A 21,879-nucleotide genomic window follows, 5' to 3' on the forward strand; every position below is an offset into this window, starting at 1 on the left:
GCAGTGCTTGAGCGAGCTCTTAACGCATTATAGTCCTTCACGTCTATTGCGATCTCAAAATTCCGGCCAGTTAAAAATACCTAGAATATCAAAATCGACTGCTGGCGGTAGATCCTTTTCCTATTTAGCACCAAAACTTTGGAACAGTCTTTCTACCATTGTCCGGAAGAGCAGACACACTCTGTCAGTTCAAAGCTAGATTAAAGACACATCTCTTTGACCTAGCATTCACATAATGCATAATAGACTCTTCCTGATGTACTATCCTGATGTACTCGTTACATCATAAGAAGAATGGCGTCTACGCTAATTTTAGTGTCTTTGTTTATCCCGAGGTTTACTGCAGTCCACCGGATCCAGGCCGTATTCAGATCTGACGAAGGACCTTCGCCTGGACCCGATGTCAATGCAGTCCTGAAGTGTCAACTAGTCTCTCCCCAGTGAAGGCCTCCTTCCCTTTAACTCTATACAAATAAAATGTTGTCGGGATAATTCCGGTTTGCGTGGCTACGCAGACGCAACAAAAATTTCTGTATTATACATTTTTAAGGCCAGACAAGTAGTTTGTTGAGAGTTGATGTGTGAAGGACTACACGCCTGTGCACATATATATTCAAACGTGCATCCTTATGGACTGAACACGTGATGCACATGTGCGTGCCGTCTGCGTTTTCGCGGGTTTGCGTTTTTTGAGGTTTGCGCAAAGATAACGAATAATCGTTTGCACCTTCGAACCTATTTCAGGGAGTGCGTTTCTCGAGACACCAGGCACTGTTTTGTGCGGATGGGTGGGCGGAGCTCGTTAAGGGTTTTTCTGTTAGAACGGTGTCGTGTTAGCGGCCCCTAAGTTAATAACTAATGATCTTCGCAACTGAAGTGAATCAATCAAAACTAACTTTAGCAGGACAATAATTTTATTCTAGAGCTCTTTTATTCTGTGGCAAAGCCTAAACAATCTGTTACGGTTATTTCTATTATCACTGTAAAGCTGCTTTGAAACAATCCATACTGTTAAAAGCGCTTTATAAATGAAGGTGACTTGACTTGACTTTCTATAACTCTTCCAGCTGCGCTGAAGACATGCTCGCTACTACTGCTGCTGGCGGGGACACTAAACAGAGCAAGCCAGTCTTGACAGTTGCAGTAACAGGGTCTCGTGTTGTTTCCACCAGCACAGCACATCTAGTCCATCACCTTCCATGATGGGATTGAGGCGCATGTAATGCTGTACTTCATCGTTATCCTCCTCCTGCTCCACAATGTTTTCCCACTCTTCCTCAAACTCGGCCAGCACTCTCTTCTTTGCTGCGTAGCCTGCAGCAACATGATTTTTCTCTTAATGTTCTCCATTGCACATGAGGTGAATCATGGGTCGTGCCGCCGGGAAAACTTCTGTGTGCGTGAGCAGACTGTCATGTGTCAGTCATATGTCAGTGTGATAGGTTATAAAATGTCTTTCTATGTTTGTTTTTCCATCGTCAACTTCTCATATTTTCTTTTAATTACTGTCTAAAATATAAAAAGAAGGATAAGCCTAAAACAGGCCCAAGGCCCGGCCCACGTGTGAACTATGACGTGAAAATTGGCCCGAAGCCCGGCCCTAGGGGCGTAAACAAGTCGGGGCCAAATGCAGGGCTTTAATCCACTCTCTTATAACATCACGTCTGGACTACTGTAATTCCCTGTACTGTGGCCTGCCTCAAACTGCGGCCTCTCGCCTGCAAATTGTTCAAAATGCTGCAGCGAGACTTCTTACTGGCACAAAAAAGTACGAAAATTACATTTCTCCCAATTTAGACTTTACATTGGCTTCCTGTAAAGTTTAGAATTGATTTTAAAATTGTTGTTTTGTGTAATAATAATAATAATTTGTTACATTTTATATAGCGCTTTTTCTGAGACCTCAAAGCGCTTTACATAGAAGGGGGGGGGATCTCCTCAACCACCACCAATGTGCAGCATCCACTTGGATGATGTGACGGCAGCCATATTGCGCCAGAACGCCCACCACACACCAGTTTACTGGTGGAGAGGAGACAGTGATGAAGCCAATCAGTACATGGGGATGATTAGGAGGCCATGATGGACAGAGGCCACTGGGCATATTTTGGCCAGGGTGCCGGGGTTACACCCCTACTCTTTCGAAAGGACATTCTGGGATTTTTAATGACCACAGTGAGTCAAGACCTCGGTTTAACGTCTCATCCGAAGGACGGTGCTCTTCGGAAGTATAGTGTCCCCGTCACTACACTGGGGCGTTAGGACCCGCACAGACCACAGGGTGAGCGCCCCCTGCTGGCCTCACTAACACCACTACCAGCAGCAACCTTAATTTCCCAGGAGTCTCCCATCCAGGTACTAACCAGGCTGAGCCCTGCTTAGCTTCAGTGGGCAACCGGTCTTGGGCTACAGGGTGATATGGCTGCTGGCCATATCGTGTACAAGGCTTAATCTGGTGTTGCACCAAAATACGTTTGTGACCTTCTGATTCCTTACTCTTGCCAAAGAACACTTAGCTAGGTCTGGTAATCAGCATCTCTTATTTGTTCTCTCTGGCTTTTGATTAGATTAAATTAGTTAAAGTTTTTTTTTTATTATATCTTGTTTAATGGGTTTATATTTTGTATGCTGCATGGTTTCTTTTTATGCTTTCTTTTTATATGCTCAATGTTTTATTGTACAGCGCTTTGGTGCAAGTTGCTTTTAAATGTGCTATAGAAATACATTTTGTATTATAATATAATATAATATAAAATAAAAATACCTGTAACTGGAGCCATACACTGACGTCCACATCCATTGCTGCAGCATTTCTCATTGTTGGCACAGTCACTGTCATCGGCACACGACACGAAACGTATCCGGGCACACATTGCTGCTTCATATTTTATGATTGGACACACTCCTGGCTTTGCTGTTATACAGACACATGACAGAAAAGCCAGATCACTGAATGTCTTTTTCACTGGGGCGTTTGGTTCTTTTGCTGTTGTTGCTAAAAAGGACCTTTGAAATAACTGAAATCATTTGGCAAAGTGATATGGACATGTGATGCGGTCAAGACCTGCCTGGAACTACTTTAGTCGTGCGTTTCCCTCAAAATACTGTAATTACACACCTTAGAATCTTCGTCAACCAATCAGATTCAAGCATTCAACAGGCCTGTAGTATATTATAATATAATATAATATAATATAATATAATATAATATAATATAATATAATATAATATAATATAATATAATACCTGTAACTGGAGCCGTACACTGACGTCCACCGCATGCAGTGCTGCAGCATTTCTCATTGTTGGGACACTCACTGTCATCGGCACACGATACTAACCCCTTCATGAAACACTTTGCTGCTTCATAATTTCTGCTTGGACACACTCCTGGGTTTGCTGTTATACAGACACATGACAGAGAAGCCAGATCACTGAATGCTGAATGTCTTTTTCACTGCAGTTTTTGGTTCTTTTTCTGTTGTAGGCTTGAAGGACCTTTGAAATAACTAAAATCATTTGGCGAAGTGATATGGACATGTAATGCGGTCAAGACCTGGAACTACTTTAGCCGTGCATTTCCCTCAAAATAATTGCACACCTTAGAATCTTTGTCAACCAATCAGATTCAATCATTCATCAGCTCATTAGATGAGATCTCTAAGACTGTCAGATAGAGAGACATATAAAAAGTGCAGAGCGGTGGGTCCCTAGGAGGACCAGGATTGAAAACCACTATTTTTGACCATACCAGAGCATTGTGTTATATAGACTGATGTATTGAACTTTAGAGATATTAAACTGTGCCTCAATGTAAGCTACTGTATAAGAGCTGTGTAAAAATTCTTCAAAATCCTTTACTATTTGCCATTTGCAAGGAAAGACAAATCATAACGTAAAGTCATTCATAAAGTCACGTATGGCAGTCATTCATTAATGTTAATAAGCATTTCAATAAAAAATTTGAATAGTATTTATATTTCTGTATTGTGTTATATTTTTATTTTAATAAGTGCTGTTAAAAATAGTTCTGTGAATAATGAGCTGGTGGTTTATTTTTTGTGGACCGGTTGTGGTGGGCCGCTCTGTGCCAGAAAGTCCAGGGCCACTATATAGCCCCAGTCTGCCCTATAATATAATATAATAAAATGTAATATTACCTGTAACTGGAGCCATACACTGAAGTCCACATCCATTGCTGCAGCATTTCTCATTGTTGGCACAGTCACTGTCATCGGCACACGGCACGAAACGTATCCGGGCGCACACTGCTGCTGCATATTTTCTGATTGGACACACTCCTGGGTTTGCTGTTATACAGACACATGACAAAGTGCATAAAAGAGATTCAGATTATCAATGTAGATTAAAAGTAACACGGATAACATTAAATACATATTTTTCTCTCAGTTTAAACTTTGATTAGTCACTCAAACCTTTATCTAAACCTCTCACCGTCGGTCGCGCATACACGGCATGTTTTGTAGTTTTTTAACAATTTTTACTCGTGATCGTAGTTCCTCTAAGCAATATTAGCCTTTAGTTTAGAGTGTGCACGGATCCACACTTCGAGAATCCACCAGAAATAGTAGACCACCCGCGGACTTCTGACATACTCTTTTCAACATATATGCTTTGGGACACACTTATTTTAATCTCACACTGTTTAGGATGGATAGTACCTGTATGGACATTGAGACGCAGGGCTACTTTCTGTACGATCTGAATTTCTGTGTTTTGAATTCTAGAAAACTGAATTTGAAGTTCTGAATTTCTTCTTCATCTTGAAAACGTGAATCTGTATTTTTTTAAACTGGATATATGCAGTCTAAAAATTCAGAACAACAACAACATCAACAACAAAAAACAGCTGTTTGAAAATACATGTCTATAAAATTCAGCCATAAAAATATTTCAATTCATTAAATTTCAAATGTTCAATATTTGCTTAAAGAAATCAAATTCAGAACTACAGTATTTAAAATTCCACATAATATTCAATTTTGTTAGATTACACTTGTCAATAATTCAAATGTACACAATTCAAATTCAAACAATTTTGTCATATTATAAGCTCCATATTGGTCAGTGTTGTCGTGGGTTTTGGTTCTTTTTTCTGTTGTAGGCTGTAAGGTATGATGGCCCAGTAGTGCACAACACAACGAAATTTAAAAAGCAAACATAAGTTCACAACATAATGGAAATTAGCCACAACACAACGAAATAAAGCCACAACATAACGGAAATGCTCCCGACCACTAGAGGGCTCTCAGAGCGCAGTAAAGTTAGTTTTCCTTTCCACTGTTCTATAGAGTCGGACTCGGCAGTCTAAAAAAATATATATCAACACCACGATTAGTTTTAACAGTATGTAACCATTGTATTTCAACATGAAATATTCATTCAAAATCACCTACATGCATTATAGCTGCATATTATAAATGCTTTGACACGATACCACAGCGCATGATGCCTAACGGAACGTCTGCCAATTCCACCAAGTGGTTAAACCCATAGACCGTAAAATGATATGGACGTAGTGTCTGTGACGTCACCCGTAGGTTTCTGAAGAGCATTTTTAAAGCCCAAAGTGGGCGGAGCCGGCCGTCGCCATCTTGGCAGTGCGTCACTCCCAGATAACCGAAAATGGGCAAAGAAGCGTGATTAGCTGAGGTGACGTGACGGCTAACAGACAGCAGACAAACGACTAGTAGTGACAGCAGAGCAATCTGTCACTCAAGAGGCCACACCCTTAATTATGCAGAACTTTAAGGCTTAATATAATTTAAACAGATGAGTTATAAAAATATTCACCCCCCTCACAGTTGTCATGAAGGGCAAAATTAGCTATATAGACCAAAACCACTTTTTGCACTGGGCTGTAAACTAATCTTTTTCAGCCATACAGTTGGGCATATTATCATGGGGGGACTATGGGATGGACTCTTTTGCATCCAGTCTCTAGCGGCCAGTTGATGAATTGCAGTTTAAGTCACTTTAGTGTTAGTTTCAAGAGAGACGGGAAGGTTTGGTAAATGTAAAGATTGAATCCTATACTGGAGGCAAGCTGGTTGAGAGCCCAAATGTAACTTTAATTCCAAAATCAAACATAAAAGAGAGGCATGGAACTCAGAACTCAAAACAAGAACCTGGACAAACATTCAGTTACACAAAACAATACTACTAGACAAGGGACACCTGTGAACAATTAAACAATGAACACATGACAACAGACAAGGGAACGCACGGCAGGATCACATGACTAGAACAGGGGATCACATGACAGACAAGAACCAGGAACAAGAAACAAAACCCAAATCGTGACATAGCCCCCCCTCTATGGGCGGCTCCCAACGCCCATCAAAACCCAAAAAACAATCGTTCAGGAGGGTGGTGCAGTGAAGGTGGTCTTGGGGGAGGGATGGAGGGCCAGGCCCGTGCAGGGGAACGTGACCAGGACATGGCAATGGCGGACCTGGGCCGTGGAGCGTGGGCCGTGGAATCAATAAAACGAGGATCAATATCAGCGTGGCGTTTTCGAGACATTATAACATTATAACTTTCAACACACTCAAATATAGTTTAGTGTCTCATGAACTGTCTAATAATAAAAATAAAAGTCTAATAAACTGGCCTGCGTGAATATTAATTCAGCACTTGCGGGTAGTTCGGTAGAATTAAAAGTCCTCATTCCTTTATATCCGCAGGGCTCACGTGTGGCGCTGATATCGGTCTCACATTAGCAATCGCGCACTGCTTCATACCACAGTCATGTTAAAAATATCAATGTATTCAATTATCTATAAACATTGTTAGATTATTCGGCTTGACGACAAGTTCCATAATTCCGCTTATGCGTCATCAACCTACGCCTTTGTTATTGTAAGAGGTTAGCGACCCCTAGCGGCGAAAAAATGACATATTGTATCTTTAAAGCAGATGTCTTAACAAATGTAAGTAGACCGGGAATATTTTAAAACGAGCCGTTCATTCATAAATACGCAAGATCGTTGTGAAAATACAGACCAGATCTTATTTCAATTGTGTTGTGGCTTGATTTCATTGTGTTGTGAATCATTTGGCGAAGTGATATGGACCAATCAGATTCAAGCATTCAACAGCCCTGTAGTTTAATATAATAATATAATATATTACCTGTAACTGGAGCCATACACTGAAGTCCACATCCATTGCTGCAGCATTTCTCGTTGTTGGCACAGTCACTGTCATCGGCACACGGCACGAAACGTATCCGGGCACACACTGCTGCTGCATATTTTCTGCTCGGACACACTCCTGGCGGGGGCAGACTGGGCATCTGGTTCACCTGGAGGTTTCCCGGTGGATCGATGTACAACTTGGACTGGTCCATTGCTAAGTAAATATATATAAAGAGCGAATTATAGAAAATGTAAATAGCATATCTTTCCGTCAGCCCAGACAAAAGGCCAGCGCGGCCCACTCGTGTCAAAAATGCGTGCTCAGTCTGAGTGCAGCGGTCTAAAAGCGCTCATCAATGTCGAAATGTTTGAGATCAAATCAAAGAAGACAACCAAATCGAAGAAGGCGGGATTTACTGTCCACAGAAACCGAGCAGCGCGGCAATTTTTAAAGGGGTGGTTGATTATGATTTCACTTTTTTAACTTTATTTATTGTGTAATGTTGCTGTTTGAGCATAAACAACATCTTCAAAGTTACAATGCTCAAAGTTCAAAGCAAAGGGAGATATTTGCTTTTAAAGAAATTGCTTTTTAAGGACTACAACAAACGGCTGGTAGGGACTTCATGACATTGCTCCAGGGTTAGTGACATCACCAACCCTAGAATTGAACCGAAACAAGGTTGTAAACAATAAGACCCACAAATGCATTGACTAGCGCCGTCATGGGAAATCCTCTTAACTGTTAAAAGGACAAAGACAAAGATTTCACTTGCAGCGGACATTCAAACTGATTTTGTGAATATTATTATAAGATTGACCAGAAGAATATCCAACGCATTCTCATCCTTGGGCGTCATATACTGACGCTTTTGACAAATCGTCTACATCCAACGCACATGGCAACCTTTAGATATGACGCAAGCCGTCGATATGACGCAGAAGCATAAAAAGGCCTTTAGCGTCAATATGACACGCACAGAGCTTTGTTCGGTTATGGTTGGGTTTAGGTCTGGGGTAGGGTTAGGGTTAGACCGCTAGGAGGCGCCTTCTGGCCCATATCTATCTGCGTCTCATATTGACGCTAAAGGGTGCCATGTGCGTTGGATGTAGACGATTTGTCAAAAGCGTCAGTATATGACGCCTTGGGATGAGATCAGCTAGATGCAGGTAATGACCTCGTTTTGTCGATCTATCTCTCATAATATTTGACATAAAACAATAAGCTTCAATGAAGAGACTCAGCGTTCCTGCGTTGCTATTTCTAAAGTGACGCTTTACAATTCGTAACGGAGGCTTGGGCTCAACTGTCAAACCGTCAACTTGAGATTTGAATCCGTGGCGGAAGGAAGTAGTTCTGCACAAAAGAGGGGTTTTAAAGACACTCTATTGTTGTTTCTTATTTATTTACACACTTGTGCCGTCAAACTATTGTACAAACCCAAAATCACACTGGTAGCCGTGCGATATGGATGTATATCAGAACGCTGTGATTACCTACGGCACTCCGCCACAGCCATGCTGATATACAGCCATATCGTACTGCAAGAGTTTAATATAATAATATAATATATTACCTGTAACTGGAGCCATACACTGACGTCCACATCCATTGCTACAGCATTTCTCATTGTTGGCACAGTCACTGTCATTGGCACACGACACGAAACGTATCCAGGCACACACTGCTGCTTCATATCTCGTGCTTGGACACACTCCTGGGTTTGCTGTTATACAGACACATGACAGAGAAGCCAGATCACTGAATGTCTTTTTCACTGGGGCTTTTGGTTCTTTTACTGTTGTTGCTGTAAGGACCTTTGAAATAACTGAAATCATTTGGCGAAGTGATATGGACATGTGATGCGGTCAAGACCTGGAACTACTTTAGCCGTGTGTTTCCCTCAAAAATACTGTAATTGCACACCTTAGAATCTTCGTCAACCAATCAGATTCAAGCATTCAACCGCCCTGGCTGTAGTATAATGTAATGAAATATAATATAATATAATATAATATAATATAATATAATATAATATAATATAATATAATATAATATAATATAATATAATATAATATAATATAATATAATACCTGTAACTGGAGCCGTACACTGACGTCCACCGCATGCAGTGCTGCAGCATTTCTCATTGTTGGGACACTCACTGTCATCGGCACACGATACTAACCCCTTCATGAAACACTTTGCTGCTTCATAATTTCTGCTTGGACACACTCCTGGGTTTGCTGTTATACAGACACATGACAGAGAAGCCAGATCACCGAATGTCTTTTTCACTGCAGTTTTTGGTTCTTTTTCTGTTGTAGGCTTGAAGGACCTTTGAAATAACTGAAATCATTTGACGAAGTGATATGGACATGTAATGTGGTCAAGACCTGGAACTACTTTAGCCGTGCGTTTCCCTCAAAATAATTGCACACCTTAGAATCTTCGTCAACCAATCAGATTCAAGCATTCATCAGCTCATTAGATGAGATCTCTAAGACTGTCAGATAGAGAGACATATAAAAAGTGCAGAGCGGTGGGTCCCTGTAATTTTTAATATAGGCTACCAGGAGGACCAGGATTGAAAAACACTATTTTTGACCATACCAGAGCATTGTGTTATATAGACTGATGTATTGAACTTTAGAGATATTAAACTGTGCCTCTATGTAAAAGAGCTGTGTAAAAATTCTTCAAAATTCTTTACTATTTTACATGTGCAAGGAAAGACAAATCATAATGTAAAGACGTATGCCATTCATTCATTAATGTTAATAAGCATTTCAATTAAAAATGTATATTTCTCTATTGTGTTATATTTTTATGTTAGTAAGTGCTGTTAAAAATAGTTATGTGCATAATGAGCTGGTGGGTTTGTGGTGTGATTTGTTGTGGACCAGTTGTGGTGGGCCGCTCTGTGCTAGAAAGTCCAGGGCCACTTTATAGCCCCAGTCCGCCCTATAATATAATATAATAAAATGTAACATTACCTGTAACTGGAGCCATACACTGAAGTCCACATCCATTGCTGCAGCATTTCTCATTGTTGGCACAGTCACTGTCATCGGCACACGGCACGAAACGTATCCGGGCACACACTGCTGCTTCATATTTTCTGATTGGACACACTCCTGGGTTTGCTGTTATACAGACACATGAAAAAGTGCATAAAAGAGATTCAGATTATCAATGCAGATTAAAAGTAACACGGATAACATTAAATAAATATTTTTCTATCAGTTTAAACTTTGATTAGTCACTCAAACCTTTATCTAAACCTCTCACCGTCGGCCGCGCATATACGCCATGTTTTGTAGGTTTTTTTTAACACTTTTTACTTGTGTTTGTAGTTCCTCCTCCAAAGCGCAATATGTTGTGGCCAATATTAGCCTTTAGTTTAGAGTGTGCACGGATCCAAACTTCGAAAATCCACCAGAATTAGTAGACCACCCGGGGACTTCTGACATACTTTTAACATACTATGCTTTGGGACACACTTATTTTAATCTCACACTGTTTAGGATGGATAGTACCTGTATGGACATTGAGACGCAGGGCTACTTTCTGTACGATCTGAATTTCTGTGTTTTGAATTTTAGAAAACTGAATTTGAAGATCCGAATTTCTTCATCATCTTGAAAACTTGAATGTGTGTTTTTTTTTTAAACTGGATATTTGCAGTCTAAAAATTCAGAAAAAAAACAGCTGTTTGAAAATACATTTCTATAAAATTCAGCCATAAAAACATTTAAATTCATTAAATTTCAAATGTTCAATATTTGTTTAAAGAAATCAAATTCAGAACTACAGTATTTAAAATTCCACATATTCAATTTTGTTAGATTACACTTGTCAATAATTCAAATGTACACAATTCAAATTCAAACAATTTTGTCATATTATAAGCTCCATATTGGTCAGTGTTGTCGTGGGTTTTGGTTCTTTTTTCTGTTGTAGGCTGTAAGGTATGATGGCCCAGTAGTGCACAACACAACGAAATTTAAAAAGCAAACATAAGTTCACAACATAATGGAAATTAGCCACAACACAACGAAATAAAGCCACGACAAAACGGAAATGCTCCCGACCACTAGAGGGCTCTCAGAGCGCAGTAAAGTTAGTTTTCCTTTCCACTGTTCTATAGAGTCGGACTCGGCAGTCTAAAAAAATATATATCAACACCACGATTAGTTTTAACAGTATGTAACCATTGTATTTCAACATGAAATATTCATTCAAAATCACCTACATGCATTATAGCTGCATATTATAAATGCTTTGACACGATACCACAGCGCATGATGCCTAAGGGAACGTCTGCCAATTCCACCAAGTGGTTAAACCCATAGACCGTAAAATGATATGGACGTAGTGTCTATGATGTCACCCGTAGGTTTCTGAAGAGCATTTTTAAAGCCCAAAGTTGGCGGAGCCGGCCGTCGCCATCTTGGCAGTGCGTCACTCCCAGATAACCGAAAATGGGCAAAGAAGCGTGATTAGCTGAGGTGACGTGACAGCTAACAGACAGCAGACAAACGACTAGTAGTGACAGCAGAGCAATCTGTCACTCAAGAGGCCACACCCTTAATTATGCAGAACTTTAAGGCTTAATATAATTTAAACGGATGAGTTATAAAAATATTCACCCCCCTCACAGTTGTCATGAAGGGCAAAATTAGCTATATAGACCAAAACCACTTTTGGCACTGGGCTGTAAACAAATTTTTTTCTGCTGTACAGTTGGGCATATTAAAGGAGAACTCCAGCGCAAAATGAACCTTTGGTCTAATTACACATTGTTACCTAGTCAACCGTTATCTGAGATTTGTTTTCATGATTATCGAATGTAAATAGTTTTATCTCTAAAAACAGTTTAGCCTATAACGCTAGTATAACGCTAGTATATGGGGCATGGAGTAATGACAAATAAAAATCGCTTGTTAATACCACTAACGGCTCAAAATAGCCCCACACTAACACGGTAGCATAATGAGGGTCCCTACCTTCAAACCGAAGCATTGAGAACTTTGACAGTGTCCAGACAGTTTAATAAGAAGATATTTTATACATACAGTCAACTTCACGTATACAAGCAGAAGCCATCTTTGAAAAACAGACTCGATCAGTCAATCAACGAAACGCCGATCTAAATGCGCTGGACCATATGAGATTCTACACAGTTCAGCGCATTTGGATCGGCGTTTCGTTGATTGACTGATCGAGTCTGTTTTTCAAAGATGGCTTCTGCTTGTATACGTGAAGTTGACTGTATGTATAAAATATCTTCTTATTAAACTGTCTGGACACTGTCAAAGTTCTCAATGCTTCGGTTTGAAGGTAGGGACCCTCATTATGCTGCTGTGTTAGTGTGGGGCTATTTTGAGCCTTGTTAGTGGTATTAACAAGCGATTTGTATTTGTCATTACTCTATGCCCAATATACTAGCATTATAGCGTTATAGGCTAAACTGTTTTTAGAGATAAAACTATTTACATCCGATAATCATGAAAACAAATCTCAGATAACGGTTGACTAGGTAACAATGTGTAATTAGACCAAAGGTTCATTTTGCGCTGGAATTCTCCTTTAACCCGGGGGGACTATGGGATGGACTCTTTTGCATCCAGTCTCTAGCGGCCAGTAGATGAATTGCAGTTTAAGTCACTTTAGTGTTAGTTTCAAGAGAGACGGGAAGGTTTGGTTAATGTAAAGATTGAATCCTATACTGGAGGCAAGCTGGTTGAGAGCCCAAATGTAACTTTAATTCCAAAATCAAACATAAAAGAGAGGCATGGAACTCAGAACTCAAAACAAGAACCTGGACAAACATTCAGTTACACAAAACAATACTACTAGACAAGGGACACCTGTGAACAATGAACCAATGACAACATGACAACAGACATGGGAACGCACGGCAGGATCACATGACTAGAACAGGGTATCACATGACAGACAAGAACCAGGAACAAGAAACAAAACCCAAATCGTGACATAGCCCCCCCTCTATGGGCGGCTCCCAACGCCCATCAAAACCCAAAAAACAATCGTTCAGGAGGGTGGTGCAGTGAAGGTGGTCTTGGGGGAGGGATGGAGGGCCAGGCCCGTACAGGGGAACGTGACCAGGACATGGCAATGGCGGACCTGGGCCGTGGAGCGTGGGCCGTGGAATCAATAAAACGAGGATCAATATCAGCGTGGCGTTTTCGAGACATTATAACATTATAACTTTCAACACACTCAAATATAGTTTAGTGTCTAATAAACTGTCTAATAATAAAAATAAAAGTCTAATAAACTGACCTGTGTGAGTATTAATTCAGCACTTGCGGGTAGTTCGGTAGAATTAAAAGTCCTCATTCCTTTATATCCGCAGGACTCACGTGTGGCGCTGATATCGGTCTCACATTAGCAATCGCGCACTGCTTCATACCACAGTCATGTTAAAAATATCAATGTATTCAATTATCTATAAACATTGTTAGATTATTCGGCTTGACGACAAGTTCCATAATTCCGCTTATGCATCATCAACCTACGCCTTTGTTATTGTAAGAGGTTAGCGACCCCTAGCGGCGAAAAAAATTACATATTGTATCTTTAAAGCAGATGTCTTAACAAATGTAAGTAGACCGGGAATATTTTAAAATGAGCCGTTCATTCATAAATACGCAAGATCGTTGTGAAAATACAGACCAGATCTTATTTCAATTGTGTTGTGACTTGATTTCATTGTGTTGTGAATCATTTGGCGAAGTGATATGGACCAATCAGATTCAAGCATTCAACAGCCCTGTAGTATAATATATAATATAATATTACCTGTAACTGCAACCATACACTGAAGTCCACATCCATTGCTGCAGCATTTCTCGTTGTTGGCACAGTCACTGTCATCGGCACACGGCACGAAACGTATCCGGGCACACACTGCTGCTGCATATTTTAATCTTGGACACACTCCTGACGGGGGAAGACTGGGCATCTGGTTCACCTGGAGTTTTCCCGGTGGATCGCTGTACAACTTGGACTGGTCCATTGCTAAGTAAATATATATAAAGAACGAATTATAGAAAATGTAAATAGCATATCTTTCCGTCAGCCCAGACAAAAGGCCAGCGCGGCCCACTCGTGTCAAAAATGCGTGCTCAGTCTGAGTGCAGCGGTCTAAAAGCGCTCATCAATGTCGAAATGTTTGAGATCAAATCAAAGAAGACAACCAAATCGAAGAAGGCGGGATTTACTGTCCACAGAAACCGAGCAGCGCGGCAATTTTTAAAGGGGTGGTTGATTATGATTTCACTTTTTTAACTTTATTTATTGTGTAATGTTGCTGTTTGAGCATAAACAACATCTTCAAAGTTACAATGCTCAAAGTTCAAAGCAAAGGGAGATATTTGCTTTTAAAGAAATTGCTTTTTAAGGACTACAACAAACGGCTGGTAGGGACTTCATGACATTGCTCTAGGGTTAGTGACATCACCAACCCTAGAATTGAACCGAAACAAGGTTGTAAACAATAAGACCCACAAATGCATTGACTAGCGCCGTCATGGGAAATCCTCTTAACTGTTAAAAGGACAAAGACAAAGATTTCACTTCCGGCGGACATTCAAACTGATTTTGTGATTATTATTATATGATTTACCAGAAGAATATCAGCTAGATGCAGGTAATGCACTCGTTTTGACGATCTATCTCTCATAATACTCTACATAAAACAATAAGCTTCAATGAAGAGACTCAGTGTTCCTGCGTTGCTATTTCTAAAGTGACGCTTTACAATTAGTAACGGAGGCTTGGGCTCAACTGTCAAACTGTCAACTTGAGATTTGAATCCGTGGCGGAAGGAAGTAGTTCTGCACAAAAGAGGGGTTTTAAAGACACTCGATTGTTGTTTCTTATTTATTTACACACTTGTACCGTTAAACTATTGTACAAACCCAAAATCGCACTGGTAGCCGTGCGATATGGATGTATATCAGAACGCTGTGATTACCTACGGCACTCCGCCACAGCCATGCTGATATACAGCCATATCGTACTGCAAGAGTTTAATATAATAATATAATAAATTACCTGTAACTGGAGCCATACACTGAAGCCCACATCCATTGCTACAGCATTTCTCATTGTTGGCACAGTCACTGTCATTGGCACACGACACGAAACGTATCCAGGCACACACTGCTGCTTCATATCTCGTGCTTGGACACACTCCTGGGTTTGCTGTTATACAGACACATGACAGAGAAGCCAGATCACTGAATGTCTTTTTCACTGGGGCTTTTGGTTCTTTTACTGTTGTTGCTGTAAGGACCTTTGAAATAACTGAAATCATTTGGCGAAGTGATATGGACATGTGATGCGGTCAAGACCTGGAACTACTTTAGCCGTGTGTTTCCCTGAAAATACTGTAATTGCACACCTTAGAATCTTCGTCAACCAATCAGATTCAAGCATTCAACCGCCCTGGCTGTAGTATAATGTAATGAAATATAATATAATATAATATAATACAATATAATATAATATAATATAATATAATATAATATAATATAATATAATATAATATAATACCTGTAACTGGAGCCGTACACTGACGTCCACCGCATGCAGTGCTGCAGCATTTCCCATTGTTGGGACACTCACTGTCATCGGCACACGATACTAACCCCTTCATGAAACACTTTGCTGCTTCATAATTTCTGCTTGGACACACTCCTGGGTTTGCTGTTATACAGACACATGACAGAGAAGCCAGATCACTGAATGTCTTTTTCACTGGGGCTTTTGGTTCTTTTTCTGTTGTAGGCTTGAAGGACCTTTGAAATAACTGAAATCATTTGACGAAGTGATATGGACATGTAATGTGGTCAAGACCTGGAACTACTTTAGCCGTGCGTTTCCCTCAAAATAATTGCACACCTTAGAATCTTCGTCAACCAATCAGATTCAAGCATTCATCAGCTCATTAGATGAGATCTCTAAGACCGTCAGATAGAGAGACATATAAAAAGTGCAGAGCGGTGGGTCCCTGTAATTTTTAATATAGGCTACCAGGAGGACCAGGATTGAAAAACACTATTTTTGATCATACCAGAGCATTTTGTTATATAGACTGATGTATTGAACTTTAGAGATATTAAACTGTGCCTCTATGTAAAAGAGAGGTGTAAAAATTCTTCAAAATTCTTTACTATTTGCCATGTGCAAGGAAAGACAAATCATAATGTAAAGACGTATGCCATTCATTCATTAATGTTAATAAGCATTTCAATTAAAAATTTATATTTCTCTATTGTGTTATATTTTTATGTTAGTAAGTGCTGTTAAAAATAGTTATGTGCATAATGAGCTGGTGGTGTGATAATGAGCTGGAGGTGTAATGAGCTCCAGCATAATGAGCTGGAGGTGTAATAAACCTATGGTGTGATTTGTTGTGGACCAGTTGTGGTGGGCTGCTCTGTGCTAGAAAGTCCAGGGCCACTTTATAGCCCCAGTCTGCCCTATAATATAATATAATAAAATGTAATATTACCTGTAACTGGAGCCATACACTGAAGTCCACATCCATTGCTGCAACATTTCTCATTGTTGGCACAGTCACTGTCATCGGCACACGGCACGAAGTGTATCCGGGCACACACTGCTGCTTCATATTTTCTGATTGGACACACTCCTGGGTTTGCTGTTATACAGACATATGAAAAAGTGGATAAAAGAGATTCAGATTATCAATGCAGATTAAAAGTAACACGGATAACATTAAATAAATATGTTTCTATCAGTTTAAACTTTGATTAGTCACTCAAACCTTTATCTAAACCTCTCACCGTCCTGGTAGCGCATATACGCCATGTTTTGTAGTTTTTTAACACTTTTTACTTGTGTTTGTAGTTCCTCCTCCAAAGTGCAATATGTTGTGGCCAATATTAGCCTTTAGTTTAAAGTGTGCACGGATCCACACTTCGAGAATCCACCAGAATTAGTAGACCACCCGGGGACTTCTGACATACTTTTAACATACTATGCTTTGGGACACACTTATTTTAATCTCACACTGTTTAGGATGGATAGTACCTGTATGGACATTGAGACGCAGGGCTACTTTCTGTACGATCTGAATTTCTGTGTTTTGAATTTTAGAAAACTGAATTTGAAGTTCCGAATTTCTTCTTCATCTTGAAAACTTGAATGTGTATTTTTTTTTTACTGGATATTTGCAGTCTAAAAATTCAGAAAAAAAACAGCTGTTTGAAAATACATGTCTATAAAATTCAGCCATAAAAACATTTAAATTCATTAAATTTCAAATGTTCAATATTTGTTTAAAGAAATCAAATTCAGAACTACAGTATTTCAAATTCCACATAATATTCAATTTTGTTAGATTACACTTGTCAATAATTCAAATGTACACAATTTAATTTCAAACAATTTTGTCATATTATAAGCTCCATATTGGTCAGTGTTGTCGTGGGTTTTGGTTCTTTTTTCTGTTGTAGGCTGTAAGGTATGATGGCCCAGTAGTGCACAACACAACGAAATTTAAAAAGCAAACATAAGTTCACAACATAATGGAAATTAGCCACAACACAACGAAATAAAGCCACAACATAACGGAAATGCTCCCGACCACTAGAGGGCTCTCAGAGCGCAGTAAAGTTAGTTTTCCTTTCCACTGTTCTATAGAGTTGGACTCGGCAGTCTAAAAATATATATATATATCAACACCACGATTAGTTTTAACAGTATGTAACCATTGTATTTCAACATGAAATATTCATTCAAAATCACCTACATGCATTATAGCTGCATATTATAAATGCTTTGACACGATACCACAGCGCATGATGCCTAAGGGAATGTCTGCCAATTCCACCAAGTGGTTAAACCCATAGACCGTAAAATGATATGGACGTAGTGTCTGTGACGTCACCCGTAGGTTTCTGAAGAGCATTTTTAAAGCCCAAAGTGGGCGGAGCCGGCCGTCGCCATCTTGGCAGTGCGTCACTCCCAGATAACCGAAAATGGGCAAAGAAGCGTGATTAGCTGAGGTGACGTGACGGCTAACAGACAGCAGACAAACGACTAGTAGTGACAGCAGAGCAATCTGTCACTCAAGAGGCCACACCCTTAATTATGCAGAACTTTAAGGCTTAATATAATTTAAACAGATGAGTTATACAAATATTCACCCCCCTCACAATTGTCATAAAGGGCAAAATTAACTATATAGACCAAAACCACTTTTGGCACTGGGCTGTAAACAAATCTTTTTCTGCTGTACAGTTGGGCATATTAAAGGAGAACTCCAGCGCAAAATGAACCTTTGGTCTAATTACACATTGTTACCTAGTCAACCGTTATCTGAGATTTGTTTTCATGATTATCGAATGTAAATAGTTTTATCTCTAAAAACAGTTTAGCCTATAGCGCTAGTATAACGCTATATAGTATAGTAATGACAAATAAAAATCGCTTGTTAATACCACTAACAAGGCTCAAAATAGCCCCACACTAACACGGTAGCATAATGAGGGTCCCTACCTTCAAACCGAAGCATTGAGAACTTTGACAGTGTCCAGACAGTTTAATAAGAAGATATTTTATACATACAGTCAACTTCACGTATACAGAAGCCATCTTTGAAAAACAGACTCGATCAGTCAATCAACGAAACGCCGATCCAAATGCGCTGAACTGTGTAGAACAGGGGTTCCCAATCCTGCTCCTGGCGATCGACTGTCCTGCACAGTTCATCTCCAACCCTAATCAAACACACCTGAAGCAATCAATTAAGGTCTTCAGAGCACGTCATGATCACTTGAAAATTAAAGGCAGGTGTGTTTGATTAGGGTTGGAGATGAACTGTGCAGGACAGTCGATCACCAGGAGCAGGATTGGGAACCCCTGTTCTACACAGTTCAGCGCATTTGGATCGGCGTTTCGTTGATCGACTGATCGAGTCTGTTTTTCAAAGATGGCTTCTGCTTGTATACGTGAAGTTGACTGTATGTATAAAATATCTTCTTATTAAACTGTCTGGACACTGTCAAAGTTCTCAATGCTTCGGTTTGAAGGTAGGGACCCTCATTATGCTACCGTGTTAGTGTGGGGCTATTTTGAGCCTTGTTAGTGGTATTAACAAGCGATTTTTATTTGTCATTACTCTATGCCCAATATACTAGCGTTATACTAGCGTTATAGGCTAAACTGTTTTTAGAGATAAAACTATTTACAGTCGATAATCATGAAAACAAATCTCAGATAACGGTTGACTAGGTAACAATGTGTAATTAGACCAAAGGTTCATTTTGCGCTGGAGTTCTCCTTTAACCCGGGGGGACTATGGGATGGACTCTTTTGCATCCAGTCTCTAGCGGCCAGTTGATGAATTGCAGTTTAAGTCACTTTAGTGTTAGTTTCAAGCAGGGTGGGAAATTAACTTTTTTGTCCACCAGCCACAGTGGCTGGTGGATGCCCAATTTTACCAGCCACTTATATTTTTTACCAGCCACTTTTTCCGGAATTCTAATTGCAAGAAAGAAATTGCTTCAATACGTTTTTTATTTATTTCAGGGTACCCCCAGGATCCTCCAGCTTAAATTCAAGGCTTTTAAAGACCTTTTTAATACCATTTCAAATGAAATTCAATGCCAACTTCGTACCCATTCCAACATAAGTATGAGGGGAAAATATCAAATCTGTATAAATTTTAAACCCTGGAAAATAATTATGTAGGCTACTATGTAGGCTAGTTGAATTAAATAAAACATTTTATTTAAATGATCAGTCATATTTAATACATACGCAACAGCGTTGTAGTGCGCTTGGTGTGTGTAGGCCAGTGTTCATTTTGGCAACCATTTTTGATTCAGTCTTAGTCTTCAACTTCAGACGAAAATGCTTATGAATGCACACTTTTAGTCATTACTTTTAGTAAACTGCAGTTACTTTATAGCCTGGCTAACGCCAGACCCAATTCTCGTTGAGAGTTAGGGTTAGGGTCCCTAACCCTAACTCTAACCCTTTCAGCGTGAATAAAATCGTGCTGCGCAAAGGCAGTATGGGGAAACCCAGGCTAGTTACTTTAGGTAGCTATTTTATTTGTAGTCTTTAGACAGAAAATGTCATAATTATTATCTCTAGGCCATTCAATTAAGCTTATGATAAATTATTTACCATGCACTCTTTAGCACTTGTGCAATTCTACATATCCCTTTTCCTAAGTTCCGTGGTTCTCCAATGTTTTTGAGTGCCGTACCCCCTCTCTTCCACTTAGACTGCAGTCACACCTTTTCCATTAAGGGACAATATTCGCCCCCTTTAATGCATTTTTCCATTTAATTTTTAACCTTTATAATACCTTTTAAAAATAAATAATGCTTTAAATAAAAACAATGTTCAATAAATATGCAATGTTAAAAAACGTTTAATATTAATAAAAATATTATATTAAAATAGCCAGTAGGTGGCGGTCATCGAGTCATTCATTCATTGAATCTCACGGTTCGTTCAAAGCCACAGATTTCGTTCCAAAATAGAGCAATAAGCCGGACTATACTGTTTTAAATGCAGTACATCACTTAAATGTTACCCTTTTTTTTTTTACTGTTGTATAAAATCAATGTCACATTTGAAATCGTGTGGATATTCGGGAAACATTGCATTCTTGCTCATATATGATCAACATTAAAAACACTGCTGGATATCAGCCTGCATTTTGATCGCAGATTTAGTCGCACAAACAGCGCAAGCGGCTCGTGACAGAACACAGACCGACTGAATGACACTTTAATTTAAGTAGAAAATCTCAAATAAAGATCGCTGAACTCCAGCTTGTCTGTGTTTTCAGATCATCCGCGCTTCAGCAGTGTAGAGAGCGCGCGCGCTATATATATATACACACTTTTTTTTTTATTCTCAGTTTAGCTAACGGTCTCTTTAGCGCCGTGACACACAGCGCTGAAAACCAATCAAAAGAGTTACTCGACAAAAGTTTATTATTGTTACTTAGCAACCGCATTCTTTGACAAAGGCTGTCCAATCCGTACAATGAAATCACTCGCAGCATGTGTTTATTGGTTACTACTTAAATAACGTTACATTCAATGTTAAGTCACTGTAAAGACGCGTTTACGCGCGTATGGTGGTCCTGTCCTGGTCCCTCGGTGGATGCGAATTTTTGCGAACTGTATTCGCTTTTGGTGCGAACGCAACATTATTATAATCCACCCGCCACTGTGGCTGGTATACACAGCAAAGTGACCCGCCACTTTGAAAAAGTACCCGCCCTCGGCGGGTGGCGGGTGCTAATTTCCCACCCTGGTTTCAAGAGAGACGGGAAGGTTTGGTTAATGTAAAGATTGAATCCTATACTGGAGGCAAGCTGGTTGAGAGCCCAAATGTAACTTTAATTCCAAAATCAAACATAAAAGAGAGGCATGGAACTCAGAACTCAAAACAAGAACCTGGACAAACATTCAGTTACACAAAACAATACTACTAGACAAGGGACACCTGTGAACAATTAAACAATGAACACATGACAACAGACAAGGGAACGCACGGCAGGATCACATGACTAGAACAGGGGATCACATGACAGACAAGAACCAGGAACAAGAAACAAAACCCAAATCGTGACATAGCCCCCCCTCTATGGGCGGCTCCCAACGCCCATCAAAACCCAAAAAACAATCGTTC

At 39.7% G+C, this 21,879-nt stretch overlaps 1 protein-coding gene across 1 annotated transcript in view; it reads right to left on the reverse strand.

Moving 5' to 3' along the window:
* LOC306986026 (uncharacterized protein) overlaps positions 1 to 14,206 on the reverse strand; it is a gene marked incomplete at its 5' end in the record, with an annotated part of 49,644 nt that extends 35,438 nt beyond the window's left edge. Inside the window, 8 exons of the mRNA XM_079588858.1 lie at positions 2,765 to 2,914; positions 3,247 to 3,399; positions 4,161 to 4,310; positions 7,156 to 7,374; positions 8,738 to 8,887; positions 9,255 to 9,407; positions 10,158 to 10,307; positions 13,990 to 14,206. Coding sequence (XP_079444984.1) covers positions 2,765 to 2,914; positions 3,247 to 3,399; positions 4,161 to 4,310; positions 7,156 to 7,374; positions 8,738 to 8,887; positions 9,255 to 9,407; positions 10,158 to 10,307; positions 13,990 to 14,206 — 1,342 coding nt within the window. The remainder of the gene's footprint in view (positions 1 to 2,764; positions 2,915 to 3,246; positions 3,400 to 4,160; positions 4,311 to 7,155; positions 7,375 to 8,737; positions 8,888 to 9,254; positions 9,408 to 10,157; positions 10,308 to 13,989) is intronic.
* Between the last annotated feature and the right edge of the window lie 7,673 nt (positions 14,207 to 21,879).

This window comes from Phoxinus phoxinus, assembly GCF_949152265.1.
Source record: "Phoxinus phoxinus genome assembly, chromosome: 18".
NCBI classification, from domain to species: Eukaryota; Metazoa; Chordata; class Actinopteri; order Cypriniformes; family Leuciscidae; genus Phoxinus; species Phoxinus phoxinus.